Source organism: Eschscholzia californica, unplaced genomic scaffold (assembly GCF_041429995.1).
Source record: "Eschscholzia californica isolate CP2 unplaced genomic scaffold, dmEscCali1.0.p SCAF_2, whole genome shotgun sequence".
NCBI lineage: Eukaryota > Viridiplantae > Streptophyta > Magnoliopsida > Ranunculales > Papaveraceae > Eschscholzia > Eschscholzia californica.
The window spans coordinates 13311299-13338334 of NW_028238309.1; the positions used below are offsets into that span (position 1 = coordinate 13311299).

Below are 27036 nucleotides of genomic sequence, written 5' to 3' on the forward strand. Positions count from 1 at the left end.
ACGTTATCAGCACGAAGCTCTATTTTTTTTAAGAAGAGAATCATAGAGAGTATACTTCCAAATAGTTTTAATCCTTATAGTATACATAGGAATAATTTTTTTTTCCTTCACTTGCATGCATCTTTAGGAAAAGTAATTAAATATGAAGGTAGTAATTTTGTTAGACATAACTATTCATATTAGCATTTGTAGCATATATCTTTTTCATGATAGGATTGAAATAGTCTTCATCTAATATTATAGATAAACTCTAACAAACAATTTTTTTTTCTAATGTTGTTCATATTAGTTTTTTTTTCCTATGTATGCATGATTAAAATTGCTAGTATCAACCATGTCCATCTATAGTGATTATTAATAGTATTATGAACATATTGATATCTATGCAATGATGAAGATTTTTTTAAAAAAAAAAAAAAAAAAAAAAAAAAATAGGAAGAAAATAAGCAAGTATTTTTCTTAGACATATTTATCTAACTTGTTTGTTTGTATTGTTTAGATCATGTCGGATAATCTTACAAAATTGCAATTTCTTGCTCTTGATATTACGGGAAAAAATTTCTTGACATGGATTCTAGATGCTGAAATTCATCTTGATGCGATGAATCTTGGAAATACCATTATGGCTGCAAATGAAGCATCCCCACAAGATCGGGCAAAAGCAATGATTTTCCTTCGTCATCACCTTCATGAAGGTCTGAAAACTGAATACCTAACGGTAAAAGATCCATATGTTTTATGGACGAATCTGAAAGAAAGATATGACCACCAAAAGACTGTCATACTCCCAAAAGCTCGTTACGATTGGATGCACCTGCGTTTACAGGATTTTAAGACAGTAAGTGAATATAATTCAGCATTGTATAAAATTAAATCTCGCCTACAATTATGTGGAGAGAATATAACTGAAGAAGACATGCTAGAGAGAACATATTCAACTTTCCACGCATCGAATATGCTCCTGCAGCAGCAATATCGAGAGCGTAGGTTTACAAAGTACTCTGAATTAATTTCTTGTCTTCTTGTTGCTGAACAAAATAACGAGCTGTTAATGAAAAATCATAATGCTCATCCCACTGGGACTGCACCATTCCCTGAAGTGAATGTTGTTGCATCAATGAACCGTGAACGCAGACATGGTAATGGGCGTGGTCGAGGTCGAGGTCGATATAATAATCGACAACGTGGTGGCCCTATTAGGCATTCAAGTGAACAAAAATTAGCATCAAACCACGAGATGTTGAATAATGCCAAATACAAAAATGACAAAGGAAAAGGTGTACAAACATCTAATCATCGTGAATATAATTGTCACCGATGTGGTATGAAGGGGCATTGGTCACGTGTTTGTCGTACTGCGAAACACTTGGTTAATCTTTACCAAAATTCCATGAAGGGGAAAGGTAAAGAAATAGAAGCCAATTTGGCAGAATTTGAAGTACCGATGAACAAAACTCCCTTAGATATTTCTGACTACTTCATAGATCAAAGTGGTAAAGAATTTGAAGTATCCATGGATCCAACTCATCTGGATGTTTCAGATTTTTTTGCAGATCCAAGCAGCAAAGAATTTGATGTTTTACTTAACAATGGAAATGTTAACTAGAATCTATACTAAAATTCTAGTTTAATATGCTTTTAGGAAGAATTTTTTTTCTTAGACTATGTTTTGTTTTGGTCATTTGCTTTGGTCATTTGCTTTGGTCATTTGCTTTCTCAACAATTGTGTTTTTGTTATGTTCCTTTTATTATAAAATATTAAAACATTTCTATATTTTTCTTTTAGTTTCTTATTAGCATGGAGTTTACTAAAGATTTCAAAACAAATTGTGGGGATGAATGTCTTATCGACTGTGGAACGACAAATACTATTCTGCGGAACAAGAAATTTTTCTTCCAACTAAAATTAGTCAAGGCTAATGTCATCACAATTTCAGGACCCACAAACCTGATAGAAGGCTCTGGCAAAGCCGTTGTTATACTACCAAATGGTACTAAAATTGATATCCCAAATGCTTTATATTCTACTAAATCTGCACGAAATCTATTAAGCTTTATAGATATTCGTCATAATGGATATCATATTGAGACAACTTGTGACAAAATGAAAGAATATCTTTGTATTACTTCAATAGTCTCAAACAAAAAGCTGATACTAGAAAAGCTTCCAGCTTTTGCTTCGGGTTTATACTATACAAGTATAAGAACTATAGAGTCTAATTATTTGATGAACCAGAAGTTCAATTCAATGACTCTTGCAATTTGGCATGATAGACTTGGTCATCCGGGTTCTATAATGATGCGTCGAATAATAGAAAATTCACATGGACATCCGTTGAAAAACCAGAAGATTTTTCAACCCAACAATTATCCATGTACATCTTGTTCGCAAGGAAAATTGATTGTTCGACCATCTCAATCAAAAATAAGCATCGAGTCACCTAGTTTTTTACAACGGATTCAGGGAGACATATGTGGACCTATCCATCCACCTTGTGGGCCATTTCGATATTTCATGGTCTTAATAGATGCTTCAACACGATGGTCACATGTCTGTCTATTATCAACTCGCACTGTTGCGTTTGCTAGACTTCTTGCTCAAATAATAAGGTTAAGGGCACAATTCCCTGACTACCAAATAAAGACAATTCGTCTCGATAATGCAGGAGAATTTACATCAAAGGCATTTGATGATTATTGCATGTCAATTGGGATTACTGTTGAGCATCCAGTAGCTCATACCCATACTCAAAATGGATTAGCTGAATCTTTTATTAAACGCTTACAGCTTATAGCTCGACCATTGTTGTTAAGAGCTAAATTACCTAGTTCGGCATGGGGACATGCTATATTACATGCTGCAGCTCTAATTCGTATTAGACCATCTGCTTATCATCAATACTCTCCAATACAACTTGTATTTGGACAACAACCAAATATATCACATCTTAAAGTGTTTGGTTGTGCTGTATATGTGCCAATTTCACCCCCACAACGAACAAAGATGGGTCCTCAAAGGCGTCTTGGTATTTATATTGGTTTTGATTCACCTTCAATAATAAGGTATCTAGAGCCACTTACGGGTGATGTATTTACTGCACGATATGCCGACTGTCATTTTGATGAAGAGAAATTTCCACCGTTAGGGGGAGATAAGCCACCAAATGAGGCAAAACGTGAAATTTCTTGGAGTACATCCTCTTTATCTCATCTAGATCCTCGCACTAGCCAGTGTGAACTTGAAGTTCAAAGTATCATTCACTTACAAAAGATTGTAAACCAATTACCAGATGTTTTCACAGATTCAGTGAAAGTAACAAAGTCACATATACCAGCTGCTAATACACCAGCACGGATTGATATTCCTAAAGATCAACTTAAAGATACAAATGTATCTAAAACACGGTTAAAGCGTGGCAGGCCTGTTGGTGCAAAAGATACCATTCCACGAAAAAGAAAGAAACATGAAAAAATAAATAGTACTCCAGAAGAGGCACGGAGCACACATGTACCTGAAACGATCAATCAATCCACCAATATGGAACTCACTGCCCCAGAAGAGGCACAAGAAACTAGTGTGAAAGAATTATCAACTAATTATATTAGTACAGGAGAATGTTGGGAAAGAACCAAAATCATTCCTGACAATAAATTTGCTTTTGCAATAGCTCTGGATGTAATAGCAAATAATGACGATCATGAACCATAAAATATTGAAGAATGTTGACAAAGAAAAGATTGGCCAATGTGGAAGGATGCTATTCAAACTGAGCTAAATTCTTTAGCGAAGAGAGAGGTATTTGGACCTGTAGTTCCAACACCAGAAAATATAAAACCTGTAGGATACAAATGGGTATTTGTGCGCAAAAGAAATGAGACAGATGAAATTGTCAGGTATAAAGCACGTTTGGTTGCTCAAGGTTTTTCTCAAAGACCGGGTATAGACTTCCAATAGACTTATTCTCCTGTAATGGACGCAATAACATTCCGATATTTGATAAGTCTAGCAGCATCGGAATGTCTTGAAACACGTCTAATGGATGTAGTCACTGCCTATTTGTATGGCTCACTTGATAGTGACATCTACATGAAAATTCCTGATGGATATAACTTGCCTAAAACATCTAAGTTAGGATCGTCAAACATGTATTCGATCAAGTTACAAAGATCGTTATATGGATTGAAACAATCAGGACGAATGTGGTATAATCGCCTTAGCGAATACCTTTTGAAAGAAGGATATATTAATAATGCAATTTGTCCATGTGTATTCATTAAGAAATCAGAAAATGGATTTGCCATTATTGCAGTCTATGTAGATGATTTAAATCTTGTTGGGACTCCAGAAGAGCTCACTAAGACGGCTGAATATTTGAAGAAAGAGTTTGAGATGAAAGATCTTGGCAAAACTAAATTTTGTCTTGGTTTACAGATCGAACATTTGCAAAATGGAATATTTATCCATCAATCGATGTATACAAAAAAAGTCTTAAAACGCTTTTATATGGACACAGCTCATCCTTTAAGTAGTCCTATGATTGTTCGCTCACTTGATGAAAAGAAAGATTCATTCCGTCCTCGGGAAGATGATGAAGATATTTTTGGTGTTGAAGTACCATATTTAAGTGCAATTGGTGCTCTTATGTATTTAGCAACTTGTACCCGACCAGATATAGCATTTGCTGTAAATTTATTAGCAAGGTACAACTCTGCACCTACCAAAAGACACTGGAATGGTGTCAAGCATATACTACGGTATTTGCGAGGAACTACCGATATGGGCTTGTTTTACTCGAAAGGAATAAAATCACAATTATGTGGCTATGCAGATGCCGGATACCTCTCTGATCCTCACAGTGCACGGTCACAGACAGGGTATCTATTTACTAGTGGTAATACTGCAATATCTTGGAGATTGGTAAAACAAACTATAATAGCTACTTCTTCCAATCATTCTGAATTAATTGCTATTCACGAGACAAGCCGTGAGTGTGTATGGTTAAGGTCTATTATCCAGCATATTCGGGAAACATGTGTACTTTCCTCAATCAAGGATACTCCAACAGTATTGTATGAAGATAATGCAGCTTGTATTGCACAACTTAAAGGGGGATATATCAAAGGTGACAGGACGAAGCACATATCTCCTAAATTTTTCTACACTCATGAGTTGCAAAGAAACGGTGACATAGAAATTAAGCAAATACGTTCAAGTGATAATCTTGCAGATTTATTTACTAAAGCTTTACCAACTTCAACATTCAAGAAATTAGTCTATAACATCGGAATGCGTCGGCTAAGTGACCTTGCACAATCTCAACCGTCTGAACGTCTATGAGGGGGAGTATCTATGAGGGGGAGTGAACTAAGAAAGAAAGTGACAAAGTGAAAATGTATCTTACATTGTAAATCTTCGAACTGTACTCTTTTTCCTTCGCTTCGATTTTATCCCATAGGGTTTTCCTTGGCAAGGTTTTAATGAGGCAGTATCTACTTCTAAAATAATCGAAGATATTGAAGAACATTGTACTCTTTTTCCTTCACCATGGTTTTTCCCATAGGGTTTTCCTGGTAAGGTTTTAATGAGACAATTTCTTATGTTGTGGAATCCAAGGGGGAGTATTGTAATATTTTGTCTTCCACTACTATCATGTGTAACATCTACACTAATGAGGTCATATGTAACCTACAACTTAAAGGCACATTCATGTGTATGCATGTAACTCCTTGTGTAAATGCCCATGAATGTCCTTACTTTGTAGAGCCTATAAAAAGGGTTCTAATCCAATGTAATTGACACAACAAAATAGTAGAATATTATACTACAATCTTAAGGTACAAATATGGTGTTCTTAGTCTTTAGTTTTCTCTCATCTCTAATCTCTCTTCTTTACTTAGTTTTTCACAACAATATGATAATTATTCCCCCTATTTTTGGACCTCACACTCAAAAGTTATTATTCGGTATGTGTTTATTAGAACTAGTTTTTTTTTTCCTTTGTGAAAATGTATAATTCACTTAGTAGAATTTTGTCGTAAGTACTATGAATCACCAAATATGTTGTTAATTATTATGCTCATTTACATTTATCAAAATATAAAAGAAAATCTTATGTAATTCAAAGTGGAAATTTATAGTTAATTATTATGCTCATTTACATTCTGATACTATGTACAACCTAATAAAGAATAAATACAGAGGAAATAAATTTATATTCTTGGCCATAAGTAGTTCTCACATAAAATATTTACAAGTATTACAACAACAAAATAATTTAAGACAAATAATTTATTTGTACAAAATGGCTTAAAAGAATTTTCCATTCAGACAATAATGTTTCTGATTGAGTTTAAAAGTAAAATTAGAGTAGAAATTAAAAGTAATCAGAGGAAGAAGATGAATGTGTCATCTAATGGAAGGTAAGGTAATATATATATAGGGAGATGCTAGAGTGTCCAGTTTTTTGGGCATTTTAATGCCCAGCTGATGTAGAATCACTAAAAGACGAGGTTTTTTCAAAGTTTGACTACGATGGGGACCTCTTTTGTTTCTAAACGAGGAAATATGTCACTTTTTAAGTACCAATTTCTAAGTCACTCTATCATTTCCCATATATAAAAGTTAAAACAACAACCTAACTAGAAAACTAACACTAACCCTTTCAACAAAAAAAAAAAAAAAAAAACACTAACGGAAAATGAGAACCTGGATAAAATAACCAAGGACCAACTAAACGAATTGATCATGTTCTACGGGCATTGAGGAATTAACCATAAAATAACCAAAACCAAATTTTATTTTCAAGGATCTGATCCACTTTAGTTCAACAAAAAAAAAAGGAACTGATCCACTTAAAACCTATCTTTCTCACGTATCCAATATATAAATAATCATATCATTGAAAAATTTAACTGCAAATGCTATTGGTTGTATGGAGCCTTGTGCAATGTGCTTGCATGTTACTAACATTTGCATAAATTAATATAGTATATGAAATCTATTTGTCTTAAAATATTTGAAAACATATTTAATTTTAAGAATACAACTTCAGCAATTTTTAGGAAAAAAAAATGAAGAAATATTCTAGAAAAAATATTTTAACTACATTTTTTTTCCAATAAAATTGAAAAAATGTGCTCACACTGCACGTTAATTAAAATTGGTATATTTTTTAAAAAAACGTTACTTCTATGAAATAACAACTATCAAATAAAATCTTAGGATGTAAAATTGAGGTTTAGTTTCCAGTTGTTTAGAATTCAAATACTTTTAGCTGAGGAAGGTAATTTGATTAGGTAGGTTGTGGATAAACTTTGTAGGAACAGTCATATTTGAATTTGGTTCTACATTTAGAGAGACATGTACATTATTTTCCAAAACAAAATAATATAATACCAAAAATATAATATACAAGCCTTATTCATAATTAGTGTGGAGTTAAATTACCAAAATTTAACTTGACATGATTAAGAAAAAAAGTTTAATTAAGGTTAATCAGTGGGAAGCATTGTGTTTTATGAACTTGAACATAAAGTATTGAACTGTTTGGTTGGGCGGGGGGGCTCTATAAAAATTAGATTTTTTGTTATCTCTTTGTACCGTCGGTGACGAGATTAAGAGACACCTTCAAAGACACTCCGAGACTAAAGTCAGATCAATATTGTTACAATTTGAAAGGCTAAGTAATCGCCAATAGGCCAACGATTGGTTTCTGAGGAAAAGCTAGAGAGATACAATTATTTTTGAAATAAAAAGTAAAAAAAAGAAAAAATATTGACTATTTTGTTTGACTAACATAGTTGTAAATTGTAATTTCGGTGGTCAAATCCAAACGCTGGACTAATGTGGAAGGTCAAATTTTCAAAGTAGTCACAAATGGGTAGCTAAATTGAAATTAACCCAAAGAAAGAACTCTATTACTAGTATTAGCCAACCCGGAGATGAAGACTAGAGAGCTTTAGGGAGAGAGAGAAATAGGAGAGAGAAAGAATATTATATATAAAGAAAGAAAAGGAGAAAAAGAGAAGGGGGATTTGATTACATGGGGATCGGAGAAGAAAACTAGTGGCAGCAATGATGATGGTGTGTCATCGTTATGCATGCAAAGGGTCGATAATGGAGAAGAAAAAGAAGAATAGATCACTAAAAAAGAAAGAAAAGATGTTTAAAGTTCATAGCTTTTTCTTTTTTTACTCATCTTCTACTTTTCCTTTCTTTCTTTAGTTAATTCTTTGCTTTTCTTGTGTACTACTTCCGTCACCCTCTTATTAGTCTTACATTTCTGCAACTAATGCTCTCTCCCTCTCTCTGTTTTCTCTCTCCACATTTGTATTTTCCTTTACATTTTACTCTATCACTTAATTATATAATAGAATTGTGGCTTGTGTCCAATCATTTTTTTGTTGTAGTGATTGGACACCCGCTCTGAGAAACGGATATTTCAGATTTTATCCAGGAAAGTGCAAATTCAGAATTTATTAAATTTAATTGACAATAAAATAGAGGTAGATTATATGAGATTCAGACCCTTGAAATGCCATTTAAAGGCAGATGTATATGCCCTCTAAAGCTCCAATTAGTCATTTTCAAATATATCTTTTGGAGATCAGTTTAGAGATCTAAAGTAAGTTGCCAAGGGATCAAAACAAAAATACTTTCGTGAGAAACAGTTTAGCAATTTTGGGCTTATTTTAGAATATTTTGTAAAGGTACAAGTCTCCAAATAAAAAAAAACTCTCTCTCTTTATCAACCACAACAAGACTTTATAAATAATCGTAAATCCTTTGAGTGGTAGAGACTAGTCTTAAATCAATATAATAAAACAGAAGGGAAAACGATGACTGAGACAAACATCCTTTTTTAATAAGGGATATTGTCTAGAAGCCCTTCTCAAAATTTAAAATATAGTCCTTCGTAGAAATAAAGTTACCTATTTAAAAAACTAAAATCGTTTCCTTCTTAGAAATAAAATAACTAATTTAAGAAAAAAAGAAAGAAAATGAATTTCAAGAGTTAAAAAAAAAATTGAAATCTCTCTCTCTCTCAATAAAATAATAACTAATTTAAGAGAAAATAAACAAAAAAATAATACAAAAAAATAATAACTAATAAAAGTCTCTCTCTCTCTCTCAATAAAATAATAACTAACTAAAATCTCTTTCTCAAGTGCCCTAGGGCACGGGATATACCCTAGTCATAGTAAATTTATAAAGTTTCAGCTATTTGAATCAAATAATATTTAAAATAGGTAAAAAGAAAAAAATATAATAAATATCGCATAATTATTATTTAGCTCAAAATATTTATAAAGACTAAACTATCTTTTTGAGTAATTGTTCTCTATAATTTGACAAATTAGTTAGCAAATTTTGCAAACTAGTTTTCCATATGTAAATTTAGCAGACTCGATCCACAAATGCAAACTGAATTTATAAATCTAATACATTATGTTTGCAGCTCCAAATTGGATTTGCAAAAGTTCGCAAGGATTTATAAAATTTGCAAACGCTGTTTACAAATACAAGTATATCCAAAATCAAAACCAGCATAAATATCTAAAGAAGAACATCAAAGTGTTAAATTTTCGCAATGAAGAACATCAAAAGCCCTCGTTTTTTTGGGTCGCTACTAATATCAAAATGAAGAACACCAAAACTCTAAATACTTTTACTTTTTCTCGATAGAAAAACTAGTAACTGTGACATAAATAATTCTACATGGTAGAAGTGGGAGCTTGAGTTGTTTATTTGACTATCTGAATCCGTTTGTTGGAGTAATGATTTAGGTTAAGGAGAAGAAGAAAACTCATGAAAGTCGTTGGCGGTTGACCTGTCACCGACGACCATTTCTCATACATCAGAGAAGAGAAAAGGGGCAGATGAGAATTCATTTTTAGGAGAAAAGGTAATGAGGGAAACAAAAAAAATCAACTAGTAATTGACAGTTTCAAAAAATGAGATAAAAAAAAATAACCTGGTCACAAATTATAGGGCAAAACTATCGTGTCTCTTTTATACGCTTAATATTTCTCTATTTTGTACTCTAAAAATATTGTAAAGAGATATAAAAACATGTATTAACATTTTAATATCAAGATTCATCCATCTCAACCTTTCTCTCTATCAAACCATTTTCTAGAGAAAACCTTCAGAGTAGATCTTCGTTTTTCCTCCGGCGAAGGGTCCTCCCTTCGCTGTGAAACATTTTTTTTTTCCTTTCTACTATAAGTTTGTTATCTCTCCATATAAGTTTCTAGGGAACTTCACTCCCCAATCTTCATCCCTCAAGGAAATCTTTGTATCTATTCTTCCCTATTTTCTCTCTCTAGAATCTTAAATTAACAATACACACAAAAAGAAGAAAGAAGTTAGATAGAAAGAGAGAGAGTGTTTGATGGAAGCAATTTCACCGGCGTACTCAGGTTTTAAGATCAGAAAGTTAGTTAACATGGAGAAGTGAGGTTTCTTCTCATGGGATTTCTGGTTCAATTCTCCAACTTTGAGATTTATTAAAATATTCGCAAGACGAATCGTGTTTATACAGAAAGGGTTATTTCCCAAATAACCTCCAACTTTGTGACCAGCTTCCTTCCTAGCCCCCTACTTTATCAAAAATACCTAGATGACCCCCTTTTGAGTTACCGTTAACTAGTCATCACTGTCTCTCCTCCATCTCGTCTCCTCTCTCTGCCACCTCCTATTCTCGCCACCTCATCATCTTTACCGGCGAAGGTCGCCGTCCGACAAATTTTTCAGCCGGCGAAATTTAAACCTAAAAAAAAAAATTAGAGTTGAGAGAGTGATGACTAGTTAACGGTAACTCAAAAAGGGGGTTATCTGGGTATTTTTAATAAAGTAGGGGGCTAGGCAGGAATCTGGTCAAAAAGTTGGGGACTATTTGGAAAACCTATAAAGAAAATAGAAATCCATCAATTGATTTTAGTGATTCTAGATGGAAGATCAAATTTCAAGAGGATTTCGGCAAGAGATTCAAGATATCTCATCTATCTGATTTTGCTTGATGATATTCAGATTCAGTGACGATAGTCTCCTCTGGCGGCGGTATTTCAGTGATGCTAGTGGTTTTTCGGTGATGGCGGCAGTGGTTCTATTGTAAATAAGAGCAATCAACACTGACGCGTGTGAAGGGATGTAAATAAGTATTTTCAATCTTGTCGATCTTTAGGGTCTTTTCATTCTCGATTTTCAGGATCTCTTTTTTCGACCTTTAAGGTCTTTTGTTTGAATCTGTTTCTTGTCAATTCTTTTCCCTTCACGAGGCACTTTAGATTCGAAAGTTCTGTGAACGCTACTTATGTAATTCTCATGTAGCTCTCAGATGAATAAGAATTATCTACGTACCATGTAATTTTGTGAACGTTATCACTTATGAATGAAATTATGGTTTAATAAAAAAAATTGTGAAATGTCTCGAAAAATACCCTATTAACATTTTTTTCTATAAACTCATTCTTTTGAAATGTCTTTTAGCATTTTTGTTTGTATACTTCCCCCTTTGTCTTGAAACATACACTTACACCATTAAATATCTATTTTGTACGAAAATAGTTAAATTGTTACTAAAACCTCAATCCACTACCTTCTCGTTTGAGATGAGAAAAGTGAAAAATAAATAATTTGTAGTGTAAGAAAAAGTGGAAAGACAAAAAAACAGCTTTTGAAATAATTTGGTTTACCAGTAAAAAGATATTTGGAAGGGTGTGTTTGGAATTTTTGTCATTTTCTCCCGTGAGAACCGTTGCTAATTTTGAGGGCTTCTTTTTTTGAAATTAAAATCTTTTCTTCTCTTATTTGATGTCTCTAATTTCGAGAGTGTCAAGAAAGAATGTCTGATCAAAAGAAAAGTGTAGAGAGAGAGAAAGTTAAAAAGAGAAAAAGAGAAAAAGGAGAGAGAGAGAGAGAGTTGGGGAAGGGGGAGATTGAAGGGCATATCATAAGATGTCGGGACACATTTATTGTATAAAGTTGCACGCTTTGTTTTATCTTTTAACCCCCCCCCCCCCCCCTCCCTCCCTCTCTCTCTCTCTCAAGAGACCTCCATGTACTTTTGGGTCAAATGTGAGACACTGACCAAATCTGTCCCACTATTTTCTTGTTGTGGGTCACCCGTCCCCTCAATGTGAGTCACCTATATTCATCTCCATTTCTTATTTTTCTTTTCTTTTTTTACCTTTTTTAGATTTTTCTTTTCTTTGCTCCTTATGTGTATATTTTTTATTATTTTTCATCTTGTAAACCATGTAGACTAAAGACGGAGACTCTCGACAACTACTGTGGCACAACAGTATCAACTTTAGACGCTGAACAGTCGAGAATTCAAATAGAGAGAAAAATCTCGTGTAAATTATGTCATACAATATCTCATATAATATTCATGTAGCTATGATCATTTATGTGAGAGATCGGTCAGTCAAAACTACTTAGTAAATGATAACTTAAGAATAAAAAGTTATTTAAACAGAAGTTGATATAAAGTCTAAAGAATCCGGATTAATAAGGATCATGTCTGAGGTACGAAATTAAATAGTGGTAGGTCTAAAATATTTAGGTTTAAAGAAGTAAAAAAAGACATGTCTATGTCGTCTGCTTTGTTTCATACATAAACCTCGTTGTATGTAACGCATATCTCATTATATATCACATAATGCATCTAGCAATGCATTTTACATTGTACACAATCCATAAATTCACTAACACAAATATGATTGACGTTTTCTACTTTTTGTTTGTCAAAATTTAAAGTTTGTGAGTCAAAGTTGTTTTATAGACAGTAAATGCCATTATGTTGAACAAAAATATCGTTGTACATCATAATCTTTGAAAATATGTTGAATCATAATTTTTGAAAATATGTTGAGTCATCTGATGTTGCACATCAGACATTGATTCATATACGTCAGACATTGACACATTAATTTATGATTCTTTTGGACCTTCAAGTGTGACATTCTTATACCCCAAACCAAATTCTAAACATTCTTACCTCATTTTTTTAGTTTTTTTTTGTGAAATTACCCCATTTTTTGGTTGATTCTCGATTCTTTTTACTTCGACTGACTTCATATTAGGTTCGGTTATATTTCTTTTCTTGTTGTGGGTCACCCGTCCCCTCAAAGTGAGTCACCTATATTCATTTCCGTTTCTTATATTTCTTTTCTTTTTTTTCCTTCTCTAGATTTTTCTTTTCTTTGCTCCTTATTTATATATTTTTACTATTTTTCATCTTGTAGACCATTTAGACTAAAGACCGAGACTCTCGACAACTAATGTGACACAATAGTATCAACTTTAGACGCTGAACAGTCAAGAATTCAGATAGAGAGAAAAATCTCGCGTAAATTATGTCATACAATATCTCATATAGTATTCATGTAACTGTGGCCATTTATCTAAGAGATCGGTCAGTCAAAACTACTTAGTAAATGATAACTTAAGAATAAAAAATTATTTAAATAGAAGTTGATATAAAGTCTAAAAAATCGAGATTTCTAAGGATCATGTCTCAGGTACGAAATTAAATAGCGGTAGGTCTAAAAATATTTAGGTTTAAAGAAGTAAAAAAAGACATATGTCTATGTACTTTTGATTTAACAAAAGTCGTCTGCTTTGTTTCATACATAAACCTCGTTGTATGTAACGTATATTCCATTATACACCACATAATGCATCTAACAATGCATTTTACATTGTACAATCCATAAATTCACTAACACAAATATAATTGACGTTTTCTACTTTCTGTTTGTCAAAATTTAAAGTTTGTGAGTCAAAGTTGTTTTATAGACCGTAAATGCCATTATGTTGAACAAAAATATCGTTGTACATCATAATCTTTGAAAATATGTCGAGTCATATGATATTGTACATCAGACATTGATTCATAATACGCTAGACATTAACACATTAATTTATGATTCTTTTGGTCTTTCAAATGTGACATTTTTATACCCCAAACCAAATTCTAAGCATTCTTATCTCATTTTCTGGTTGAGTTTTCGATTTTTTTTACTTCGACTGACTTCATATTAGGTTCCGTTATATTATTTTTGGGTAGTTCCTCCTTTCTTTTCCATATTCAACTAAGCAGGCAATTCCCAATTCAGTAGCTCACTTAAACAATTTATCTCCTACTACAATGATAAGATGAGTTATATGAGGATTATGACCAAATCACCAAGTACTAAGTTTAATATAAAAAGCAAATAATTTAAAATTTTAGCCCCCCTATCACAAAAACAAATGCTATTGCAGTTAATGAACTCTTTTTGTCTTAAAAGAAACTTCCAAATTGATTACAAGACTTTTGTGGCTTTAACCAAAGATGATGGATGTTCCAATCAATAGCTTTGTTATGTTTTTAGCTTTTTTGAAATTTTGCTTTGTGTGATGTTAGCAAATTGTGTTTTGACCGTTTTAATAAAAATGATGAATCCATGATATGTCTTTCTATGAAAATAAAGAGATACCTTTCTTCTTAAGAAGGAACACAGTTGGCTCCATTTTAATTAAACAATCTTTTCATGGTCTTAAGAGTTACATCTTTTTCACCATCTAGAAATTAACCCATTTCCTTTATCTTTGAATGATTTGAAGATATCTTTAAAGCAAAATAATCTCTTCGTTTTTTTTTTAATAAATCTCATATTTTTCCAAGTACTATTGCAATTACTAAGAGATTATAGTTTTATTTTCCGTCTTTTCTCGAAGAAGTCGTCAAAGTAAACACTTCCGATAATTGAATATTTTATACGAACTAGGCGCTTAAGGATTCTTATTTGAAGCGTTATCCGCACCTTTCAGGTCATGAATGTAAAAAATGACTCAGTACATTAGAAACTACAAAATGTAATTAAAAACTAACTAGAGAAATTCTATTCATCCCTCCATTTTGGTCCCTCCCCCAGCCCTCCGCCGATGTAGCGACATATCACTTGAGTGTGAGGCAATTGGAGAGAGAGTGGTTAGAAAATATACTCTAGTGATATGTCGCCACATCAGCGGTGGGATGGGGGAGGGACCAAAATGGAGGGATGAATAGAATTTCTGAACTAACAATCCTATATATTAAAACAGCTCAGTCGGTTAGGTGAGGTATAAGTCTGATCGTTCATTATTTTGGGAGTTTGATAGAGATCACATCCTACGACCGATATAAAATGATGTTCGTGTAAATCAATTCAAAATAGAAGGGTATTAGTGTCAACTATTAAGTTCTAACTTCTTGAAACTACCATTAGACTTTTATACCCTCATTTGTATTAGATATTATCAGATATGCCAGCCTCTAACAAATTAACTACAAGGCTATTGTTGGCATTTACTAGATACCCAACAATTATGGGAGAATATTGTGGGAGGAAGATAAATTAGTGGGGAGAAAATCAGTTACAATCTAAACTACATAAATCACTTTCCCTTACCCGCACACATATTTCTCTCCATTAAATATGGCTTTATTTCTTTCTCCTCTTCTCTGCAACTTGCTCTATTAATTTGGAATTTGATGTATGAATTTTACGGCGTTAGCCAAGAGGGATTTGTCGCGTCCTACGAAGCGGCGAAAACCTAGTTAATTCTAATAGATAACAACTACCGAGTGACAATTGTGTATCATATTTACAACTGAAATATTTATCAAGTATATATTAAGACAAAAATATTATACGAAAATAACCCTTCCATGTAGTTTACCACTTATGCTAGCAATTGTTGAAAACTCTAGAAAACAACTATCTTTCAAGAAACACCATTTTTTCTATTCTAACTTTTTGATGATGAATTTATTGAAAATTCAAGCTTGTTTTCAAATATAGAGATTTTTCTATCATTTATTAAGTTTTAGAAGTACTTGTTCAGATCCAAAATTATTAATTAAGCATTTATAGTCTAACTCTTCTGTCATATCTTGTTTAATTGATAACATAACTAACACGTTCAATCTCTATGTTAACATGGTGGAGTAGAGGTAAGATTTGATCAACTTTTTAGTTCAGAAAATTTTCCCTTTGAAGAGGCTAATGTAACTGGTATAGTTAGTAAAATCTTGTAAGAAATCCAAGCATGTGAAAAATTTAATTCTCTAATATTAAAACTAATAAAAGTAAGCACTACAATCGCTTTACTTGTGCCACTTAATAAAGTCACATTTAAGACTTTGAGTTCCTGAAACAATTATATCAAATTGCATGTCATGCTCCAAATAACTTCGAGTTTGATACGATAATCTTTTAAGCTTTCTTTATCTGCAGTAGTGAATCTTTTCAAATCAAACAGAAATCCAAATTTTTCGTCATATTCTTGAAACTACTCAAACCTAGTTTTCAAGTGAAATAAGACATTTATCAACAATATATAAGAAATAGTTAACTTTGAAGATTCTTCCTCTGTCCGAGTTAACTCATTTCTGACATTGGTATCCTCATCAAATTGTTATTTTCTATGAATGACATGCTTTTGTGGGACTGCATGCTCGATAACCAAGGCCTATGAATCTCTTTAGTAGATAAAATGACTAAAACAAACCCGTTTTCTCCATAATCGTAAAAAATCTAGCCAGTTTCTCTGAGTTATAACATCAATTTGCATATCTTCACTTTGAAGAAATTTGCTAATGACAGATACTACATCTGCACAAATCAAACCAAATACACCACTCATCTTCATAGGATCTTTAATATAACCTAACCAACACATTTCTTATTTTTAAAGCTTGGTATCAAATCGTTTTAACTTCAACAAGACTTTTGCAACGAGTATCTGACAATTGTTTCACTGTAACTGATAAATGACCTTTGAGGACCATCTTTGAAGTGATGACGAAAATAATGTGTATATACGTTTTATGACTGAAAAATGTATTGTTTTTAACAAGACTTTGTCATATCACACAGAGCAATGTTAAGACTAGGACAACCACATGGTGTATAAAGAGCTATTGGATTTTCATTTAACAATCTTCTTTTTACACCTTTCTGTTTTCCCTTCATGTTAGAACTGTTACCATAACCTTGTCCTCCGATATCATATATATCAAGTTGACAAGTATTTACTACATCTTTAAGTTTTATTAAAAGTCAACTCCCAAATGTATCATTCACCTTAAAAATTCTATGAAAAACTCTTCAATCTTTACTAAAGAGTTTCAACTCCATTAGTAACTGTCAATTTTGCAACGAAAAATACGAACAAAGAAGGGTTAGAGTTTGATTCCTCATCTTCTTGCCTGATTGATTTCTTTTGGTTAATTTCGATTGGAACCTTTATAAAATCTCTGCAATTTCATTTATTGGACCGAAAAATATCTGCAATTTCGTTTCCAAGATCACAATTTATTTTGGTTATAATTTCTCATCTTATTAACTGTTGATTAATTTCATCCGCTTTAGTTGAAAAAATAAATTAATTTCATTCGCTTCGATCGATTTTTTTTTAATCTTTTTCACTCAGTCCATTTAAAACTTCTTTACGGGTTAGAAAAAAAAACAACCTAAACCCTAAAATATTTGTTCCATCATAGACAAAGACAAATGAATAATTTTTTTTATTTGTGACATATTATCTTCATTATATATATCTTCATTTAAATCGAGGTCTTCGTTTAAGTCGATATCTTCGTTTCAGTCGATGTTTTCGTTTAAGTTGAAAGACTTTTCTTTCTTTATATTCGTTCCTTCTTTCTTCATTAATGGTGGTTCTTCATTCATGAGATCTTGTGCCACCATTAAGAATTTGTTACTAAGACAATAATGATATTGAACTTATGTATTTATGTTAATGGTGATGTTGATGGTAGTGATCGATATTAAAGGTAGTTGTTTATGTTAGACAAAACTACCAAAATGAACAAAGTATTAAATTTGTTTTTTTATGTTTTTATCAAGTCCTTATATTTTAGAGTTATTTATTAAATGAACCTTATAATGCTCTTTCTATACCAAAGACCTTTGGAAAATCATCTTCATCTCTTAAAACTTTAATAAGGTCATCTTTCGTGTAAAATGGGAGTTCTTTACATGTACTAGTTGTACTGTAAAATTTGAATAGACCGCTTTTAAGAATTTTGTTGCGATGAAATCAAGTAACCAAAGAAAGTAAACAATCGATCAAACAATCGCATATAACAGAAAGAGACTTGCGTGGTTCGGTTGGGGAGACCTACTCCACAAAGACCAACGATGCGATGATTTCCACTAACATGAATACCTCTAACCTTAATGTTGTCCTTAAATAGAAGACATGCCTTGCACACAACAAGGTCATCCCTGATTTTGAGATCCGCCCTACTAAAGGGGTCCAAAGTTTCAACATTGCTCCACCTTGACTTGAATACGCTACGACCAATGCCTTTTGCCATAGTCGCACCAACCCCGCCAGGGCTTGCCTTCCAAAGAGCCCTCGACATCTGTAGATCCCAATCAAGTCTAAGCAGTGTTTAAATTTGAAAGTTGTCACTGACTTGGTTAACATATTCGTTAGATTCTCTTCTGTGGATATCTTCTTCACTGGGATCTTTCCCTCTTCGATCACATCCTTGATAAAGTGATACATAACGTTAACGTGTTTAGTTCTCACATGATAGATTTGATTTCTGGTAAAATGAATCGCACTCTGGTTGTCACAGTAGACCTCCGCCACCTCCTGCTTCAAACCCAAATCACCAACTGAATCACTAAGCCATATTGCCTCCTTCACTGCCCATGTTTCTCCATGTATTCTGCTTTTATTGTAGACAAAACACTACTGACTGTAGTACTACTCTCAAACTTATCGCACTTTCAGAAATAGTGAATGTATAACATGTCAATGATCTCTTCCTATCAAGATCTCTCGAAAAATCAGAATCCACATATCCTACTACCAATCCAGAAGTTTCACCACTTCTGTGATAAACAAGACCTATATCTACAATACCACTGAGATAACGAAACATCCATTTCACAACCTGCCAATGACTTCTCCCAAGTCTGCCCATGTATTTGCTGACAACACGACATGCGAAATATCCGACCCCGTGCAAACCGTAGCATACACAATGCTACCAACCGCACTTGCATAAGGCACTCAAGACATATACTCTGTTTTTGAATTTATGGTGACAATTCACCCAAAAGCTTAAAATGTGCTATCAATGGAATACTGATAGGTCTTTGCTTCTTGCATTCTGAATCATTGCAACACGTTCTCGATGTACGTTTTCTTAGACAACAATAATTTTTTAGCAGATTTATCTCTCTGTATCTCTATTCCCTAAATCTTCCTTGAGGCACCCTAGTCTTTCATCTCAAATTCACCCTTTAACCGATCATTTAACCTGTTCAGAAAAATCCTTGGAAGCTATCAGCATGTCATCCAGATACAAGAGTAAGTACACATAAGAACCATCTGATACTTTTGTGTGGTAAACACAACTATCATATTTGCCTTTATCATAACCGTTTTTACTATAAAGGTATCAAAACCTTTATACCATTACATAGGAAATTGTTTAATCCATGCAAGGATTTCTTCAACAAACACACATGCTCTTCATTTTCCAAAACTTCAAACCCCTTTGGTTGATGCATATGAATTTCTTCTTCCAACTCACCATGTAAGAATGCAATCTTAACATCAAGTTGTTCTAATTCTAAATCATACAAAGAAATCATAGGAAATAATAGTCTAATTGAGCTATGTCTAACCACAAGAGAAAATGCCTCATTGAAGTTTATCCCTTCTCTTTGTGTAAACCCATTTGCCACCAACGTGTTTTGCATCATGCACCCTCCACTCCAAGGATTCCCTCATTCTTCTTGCAAACCCCTTTGCTCCAAACAACCCTTTGATACTTAGGCTTCTCGGCTAATTTCCAAACCCGATTTTTATAAAGAGATTCAATTTCTTCATTAATGGAAAAGACGGTTGCCTTTACATATAGTCCTTATAGCTTCTTCATAGGTGCATGGTTTACCCCAATCAATGCTTTCTCTCACACTTAGTGCAAATGCAACCATATTAGCCATTCCATACCTCTCAGGTGGCCTAATCTATCTCCATTATCTGTTTCGCGCAAGATTGTAATAAACCTCTTCTTGTTCATCTTTCTCGTCCTGCTCATCTAACATAGGTCTGACCTCTTTTGTAGTGTCTATCTCAAACTTCTTTTTGTCCCACTAGCTTATCAACCTTCTCATGAGTGTCTGCATCGATTACTTTTTTCTTTAGAATCACTATAGGTAACTCGTCAAAAGTAACATCTCTGCTTGCCAAAAACTTCTTTCATTTCTCTTCTGCATTCCATAACCGGTGTCCCTTTACCCCAGGCTCATATCCAAGAAATATACTTTTCTTAGCCCTCGATTCTTGTTTACCCTCATCAACATATGCATAAGCTTGATAAAAAGAAATTCTCAAGTTTTCATACTTTGCATGAGAACCTGACCAAACCTCGTTTGGAGTTTTACACTCTTACTCGAAGAAATATTCACCCCGATCCTGTTAACTACTTGCTCAGAACACTTCAGACAACCCTGCTTTTGAAAGCATACAACAAACAATTCCAATATCTTTCTGTTCATTCCATCTGCCACACTATTATGTTATTGTGTCTTTCTGATCGCATGATGTCTCATTATCCCTTAATCTTCACAAAATCTATTTAACTCGTTACCGCAAAATTTCATGTCATGATCGAATGTCTCATCTTTGTATTTCAGTATCTATACCCATACTTTCGTGAAAAATCTTCTGTCAAGGTTAACATGTATCTACTCCCACCAGTGTGTTTACCCTAGAGGGTTACCAAAGATCTGAATGGATATCATCCACAATTTCATTGGTATTATGAACCGTTATACTTGATTTTACCCAACATTGGGATTCTAGTTTTCCAACCGTCTGTCCAGAGAGTAATCTCTGCTTACTCACCATAGGAAATTGGTGATTATTTATATTATATGAAATAATATATCTAGATATTTTAGAATATAATTGGTTGAAAATTATGGAAACATAGTGGATATTTTTTATATATAATATATATTATTATATGAAATAATATATGTTTATTGATATTTCAAAAATGTCTTGTTGGACATTAGTGGATGCTTATCCACAATTGTGGATATCAATGGAAATCGATTCACATTTATTATTATTATTATTATTATTATTATTATTATTATTATTATTATTATTATTATTATTATTATTATTATTATTATTATTATTATTATTATTATTGTTATTATTATTATTATTAATGTCCTCCAATATTGGGGGACATTTCAAATGTCCCCATGCACCCACTATCCCCGCCCTTAGTTGTACTGTTATCGTATAGTTAGTTTTTGCGTCTCACTAACGACTATTTAATAGCTTCAATTTAATCGTTTGATTTGTATCGATGACGAAATTACGAATCCGTTCATTATTCGAGGGATTCATAATTATACTCCAAAACTCATAATTTCTTTTAAAAAAAAATCTTTGTCTATTTGGTAATCAGTAAATATCTTAAGAGTTTTTGTTCTTTCTTTCAAACATTTTTGACCTATTCGGCGACCAAAGCAAAATCTAAACTTGCAGAAATAACATTTTATATGGACTCAAGAGTCATTACATCATTACTTGGCATGGCACATCATGAATATATTACATCATGGATCAGAATAAGTTCAATAAATACCATCGCAAAGACATCTTGGACTCTAAGGCCATGTTTGGCGCGCGAGAATGAATGTGATTCCCAGGAATCACATTCCCGTAACGTGATCCCTGGGAATCAGATTACTGTAGTTTGATGTTTGGTTTGACCAAGAATGAGAATTTGATTCCTGACATATTCCTAATTAGGTGTTTTGTTCGTATAAAAATAGGAATGTAAATATTTTTAAAGTTCACTTTAACCTTACTTAAACTACATAAAATACATATCAATTATTTTTTTTGCATAAAATATACACATCAACTTTGTTATATATTAAAATCAGCATTATTTTTTCAAATTTGTAGATATGAAATAATAACACGATACATCAAAGGGTTAGAATTCAAAGATAATAAATAAATGTCTTAATAAAAATTTATCTAAAATAAAGTTTTGTTTGTAAACCTAAATAGATATTTATCTAAAATTAAATTTTGTTCATAAACATAAATAGTACTTATTAATACCAGATCCTACAAAAAAAATAAACTTGGTAATTCAATATTTTGTTAAGGATATATTTGTCAATAAATATTAATATATGTGATTCCGGGGAATGGGAATCACAAACCCACCTCCCATTGGGTTTACTATTACCCCTTTTTGTGGGAATCACATTCTCGGACCCACACCATTCTCGCGAGCCAAACAATGATGTGGAATGTGATTCCCGAGAATCACATTCCACTCCCACGCTATTCTCGCACGACAAACATGGCCTAAGAGCCATATAAAAGACCATTAAGATAATTCTATAGGCCCATTTATAGACCTTAGGTCATCTATATTCAAGTTTAATAAATGGATTCTATTTTCATGAGAATCGAATTTGGGATCTCCGAGATGCAAAGTGAGTGTCCAACCACTACGCCAAGTGATGATGGACAAATTTTATCCCTTATATCGTAAGCATGACATTTTTATCCTTAAATTGTGAAAATGACATTTTTTACTTTAGGTTGTCAAATGCTTATTCTTATGTTGCCAAAATTATATTTTTATTCTTATGTCTAAAGTTGACAATTTTACCCCATCTCTTACAAAGATGATATTTTTTCTTTTATGTTGTCTAAATTACAGTTTTAAAATGAGATTTTTACTTTTATGTTGGAAGAAATGAGATTCTTTATATCGTCAGTATCAAAATATTTATTTTTTTTGTTGCAAAAATGAAAGTTTTATCTTTGTCTTGTAATGTTATCAAAATGATCTTTTTACCATTAATCAATATAAATGACTTTTTTTTCGGTCTGGTCTAGTCATAATGATATTTTTGTCCTTCTATAGTACCAAAGTAATTTTTTTTACTTTTATATTGTGAAAGTAACATTTTCACTCTCTTGTCAACAATCCTTGGTTGGAGTGGTAAGAAGTATAGTCTTCCATTCTAGAGGTCAAGGGTTCGAGACACGCTGAACAATTCAAAAAAAAATTCACTCTCTTATGGTAATAAAATGATATTTTTACTGTACATTATTGAGCCGCTCAAAATGATATTTTTACTCTTGTGCTGCCAAAATGACCATTCATGAATATAGAAGATTAGAAATGTTATTGTGAATACCTAAAGACAAAATTGTCATTTTCCAAACCTAAACATAAAAAATACATGTCGGTTATAAAAAAGAGTAATGATGTATGTTGTTAGTAAAGAAATACAAAACTAAAATTTAATTTTAGTACTATATGAGGGTGAAATAATATAAAGAGAAAAACTAAAATCCCGACAAACTAGTAAAAATGTCATTTGTCTTATATAAGGGCAAAAAATGTCATTTTGACAACATAATGGTAAGAATATCATCTTTCCGTATAACGCGTAAAAATGTCATTTGGATAGAATGATGACAAAAATATAAACTTTACTGTATAATAAGTAAAAAAAATGTCATTTTGTATTAAATGGTAAAACCATCACTTTGACAACATAATTGTTAAAATATCATAGTTTAAGTATAAAAGGTAAAAATGTAATTTTGACAACATTTATGTTTAAGACCATTTCGACAACGTCAAGGTAAAAAATGTCACTTTGGTATTGGAGATAAAAATATGACTTTCACAACATAAGTCAAAAATTCATTTTGTAATCACAAAAAGTTTTTCTGTTACAAGTTAACAATGTAATTTTAACAATTTAAAGATGAAATGGTGATTTGGTGATACAGAAAGTTAAAAATGGCACTGCCAATATAAGGATTAAAAAAACATTTTAGTACTACATTAGGGTAACAATGTCATTTGGGTAACGGAATGATAAAATTGTCAATTCATGAATATAAAAGATTGTTTCTCCAAGACAACGGGTAAAACTGTCATTTTGTATTATAATAGGGTATGAGAACCACATTAATGATATATAGTTAAAAATGTCATGCTGGACAATTTAAGGGACAAAAATGTTATTTTGACATAAAAGTAAAAATATCATGTTGGCCAAATAGGAGTGAAAATGTCGTTTTCTACAAACTAGACATAAATGTAATTGTGAAATATAAGAATAAATATATTAGTGGATTTTGGTATGGGAGATGCTAGAGTTACTAAGAGGATGACAAAATGACGAAGAATCCACTAAAAGACAAGGTTTTTTCAAAATTTGATTACGGTGGAGACCGCTTTTATTTCCAAATGAGGAATCATGTCAATATGTCATCCTCTAAGTACCAAATTCTAAGTCACTCTATCATTTCCCTTTTGGTATGGGATATAACTATATAAAATACCACCAAGCAAGCTTGGATTTTGTTTCAGTACAAACTTTAAACTTACAAATTATTCGAATCTAAGAGTCTGCGTATTTCTAATTTCCAAATATATCAAAAACTCATGATTTGTAGTAAATCATATTTATGAAATGAATCCAACTTGATATTTTTTGGCTAATAAATCCACTTATGTTCTCTTGCAAGGAGAAGAATTCTTTTCACTGATGTTTCTTTATCATAAAAGTTTATAATAATCTTTATTTACAAGAAAAAACTTTATACTACGTAATAAATAGGAAAGTGGAAGGGAAGAATAAGAGAGAAGGCTATGGGACAAAGAACCAATAATGTAACTGGGGGAAGACAGGGATCTACTTTTTGTGTACTTGAAGAATAAAATGCTGTCAATTCTATGAATAAAATGTGTGTGTGTGTCCATTATCTTATTATGTTCATGGAAGGGTTAATCACCAAAAATGTCATATGTGAGGCACAAATTTCCCTGTTTTGCATACCTCTAATCCCACTAAGGGCAAATAAATGTATCTGGTTCTATAATATAAATAGTGTTATTGGGCCGAACCCATCGAGTTTTTGGGTCATAAGTACTGATCAGCTGCAGCGGAGTCAAGACTTCGAAGCAACTTGCGATAGTCTCAATATATCATAGAGTGAATTTCTATTAGCAACGTATATTTACTCATTTATTGTAATCTACAAATACCAAGTACTCAGTTAAGCCGACCACAGAGAGAAACTCAGTTGGGAAAGAGTGAACTTAATTGTTATTCTATCTAAGAGTGAAGATTTCTCGCCACACCCAAGAGGAAGAGGGGACTTCTCATATATTTTTAGGAAATTAACCTTGTAACCTCCAATGTAATTGTTTCTCCTTATTGTAAAGACACTACGACGCTCAAGTCAATGTACTGTGTAGATTAGGAATCGATCAAGAGATATTAAAGGTTGGTTACTTTTTTGGACGAACCTTCGATGCTTATACAGGTTTGCATAGCAGTGGTCAATCACACAGAGATGTTGTGGTGTTAGGACACCAGCTTGATAATAGCAATGTAACATCCCTACTCCACCACTCTAGTCAAAGCAAGGTTTAAGGCATAGCTTACTCGGTCCAAAGATACTCGTGCCGACCTCATAACAATTTCTTTGGTTAGAGTTGGGTCACGTAGCAGAACTCTTTTCTGTTTACCTCCATGTTGGTTATCAAGGGATCACTCGTAAGCATTTAGGGATTTGGCACTATCCACCCAGATCAATCTGTTGACTGACTAGTCAAAGCTGACCAATATTTTGGCTCAACACGAGTTTTCTCATTTCTTTGGGACCCTCTTTGGAAACTTAAATTACATTCAACTATCCTCCTTTTCATGTGAAAGTTGGCAAATGGATGATGGACATGTCCCTTTCTTGGAGACTAAGGGTGACTCGCATTCCTATTTTCCTTATTAAGTTGGTTTTGACCAGGTACTGATTTGAATTCAGTAAGTGGCTACATTATTCTTTCATCAAAAAAAGAAAGTGGCTACATTAGTGATGGTGTCTCCATTGTGTTGGGAATCAAAATTTGAGAAATTGTTGGTTATGTTAACCAACTTATTGTACGCATTCTTTGATGGAAATGAATGTGCGAGTAGTTATAAATTAACCGAAGGGTCCTTAACACTCCTATAAATAATGCTTGTGTCTCTCCATTAATACACAACAATTTATGGAGAATGATGATTGGGGTTAGAAGCCTTTCAGTATTTTATTTGATGTTCCGATTTTTCCATACGTGTAATTCTGCATTTCGTTCGAAACTTACATGTTTCCATCATTAAAGCCTTGGCTTCGTCGATTGGTTTCATAATGATACATGTGAAAATGAAGTAAGAAAATAGATTTTCTTTTGGAAATCGATTTTCTGCTTATTCTATTTTTGGAAATCAAACTTCATTGAAAGGCCAAAAGGCTAATGAGAATTACATCATAAAGTTTAAAATAACAAAGACACAACCAAAACTGGACAAACAAGACAAGTTATGCCCACTTGGGGTGCCTCTAAAGCTGCCTGATCTAACTGATGGGTTACTTCTGGTGCAGTCGCCGCTAACTATCTAAGGGTAGTTTTTTTTAACTGATGCTTCTTTCACTTTCTTCTCTTCTTGCCGTGAACCGTCGGCTTACAAATCTCCAGTTTGCGCCTCTGAGTCCGGTACATCGGTAGAGAGAGTTGTAAGTTGATGAAGAAACTCCCAATAGTGGTCTTAGATCAAAGCACTTGGACCTGAATAGAAAACGAAAAACAAAAGGGTCCTAAAGACCAACAAAAGAGGCCCTAAAGACCAACAAAGAAACATAACATTTATTGTACTAAGTAAAAAATAAAACTATTAATTCTCTCTTCTCCTTTGCTCCACATCCCTAAATGGATCGATCTTAGGTTCAAATCTAACTTCTGTGGTATCCGACTTCACTTCGATGAGACGACATATTCAGATTCTCCCAAATTCGCTTCTTTCTCCTCTTACCCTATCCCGCCCAATCACCACCATAGCCAGAACGAATCAAACGATTAAGGAGAGAAAGAGAGGAAGAAAACTATCTAGCCCCCAACTTTG

At 32.9% G+C, this 27036-nt stretch overlaps 1 protein-coding gene across 1 annotated transcript; it reads left to right on the forward strand.

Annotated features, from left to right (window-relative positions):
• Nucleotides 1-502: 502 nt before the first annotated feature.
• On the forward strand, nt 503-1606 carry LOC147556354 (uncharacterized). Its single transcript, XM_086658614.1, has one exon. It carries the CDS (start codon nt 503-505, stop codon nt 1604-1606), a length of 1104 nt encoding a protein of 367 aa, XP_086514740.1.
• The last annotated feature ends 25430 nt before the right edge of the window (nt 1607-27036 follow it).

Bases quoted from the DNA above. Each gene is read 5' to 3' on its own strand.
- LOC147556354 (XM_086658614.1), top strand. From the start codon at position 503: ATGTCGGATAATCTTACAAAATTGCAATTTCTTGCTCTTGATATTACG.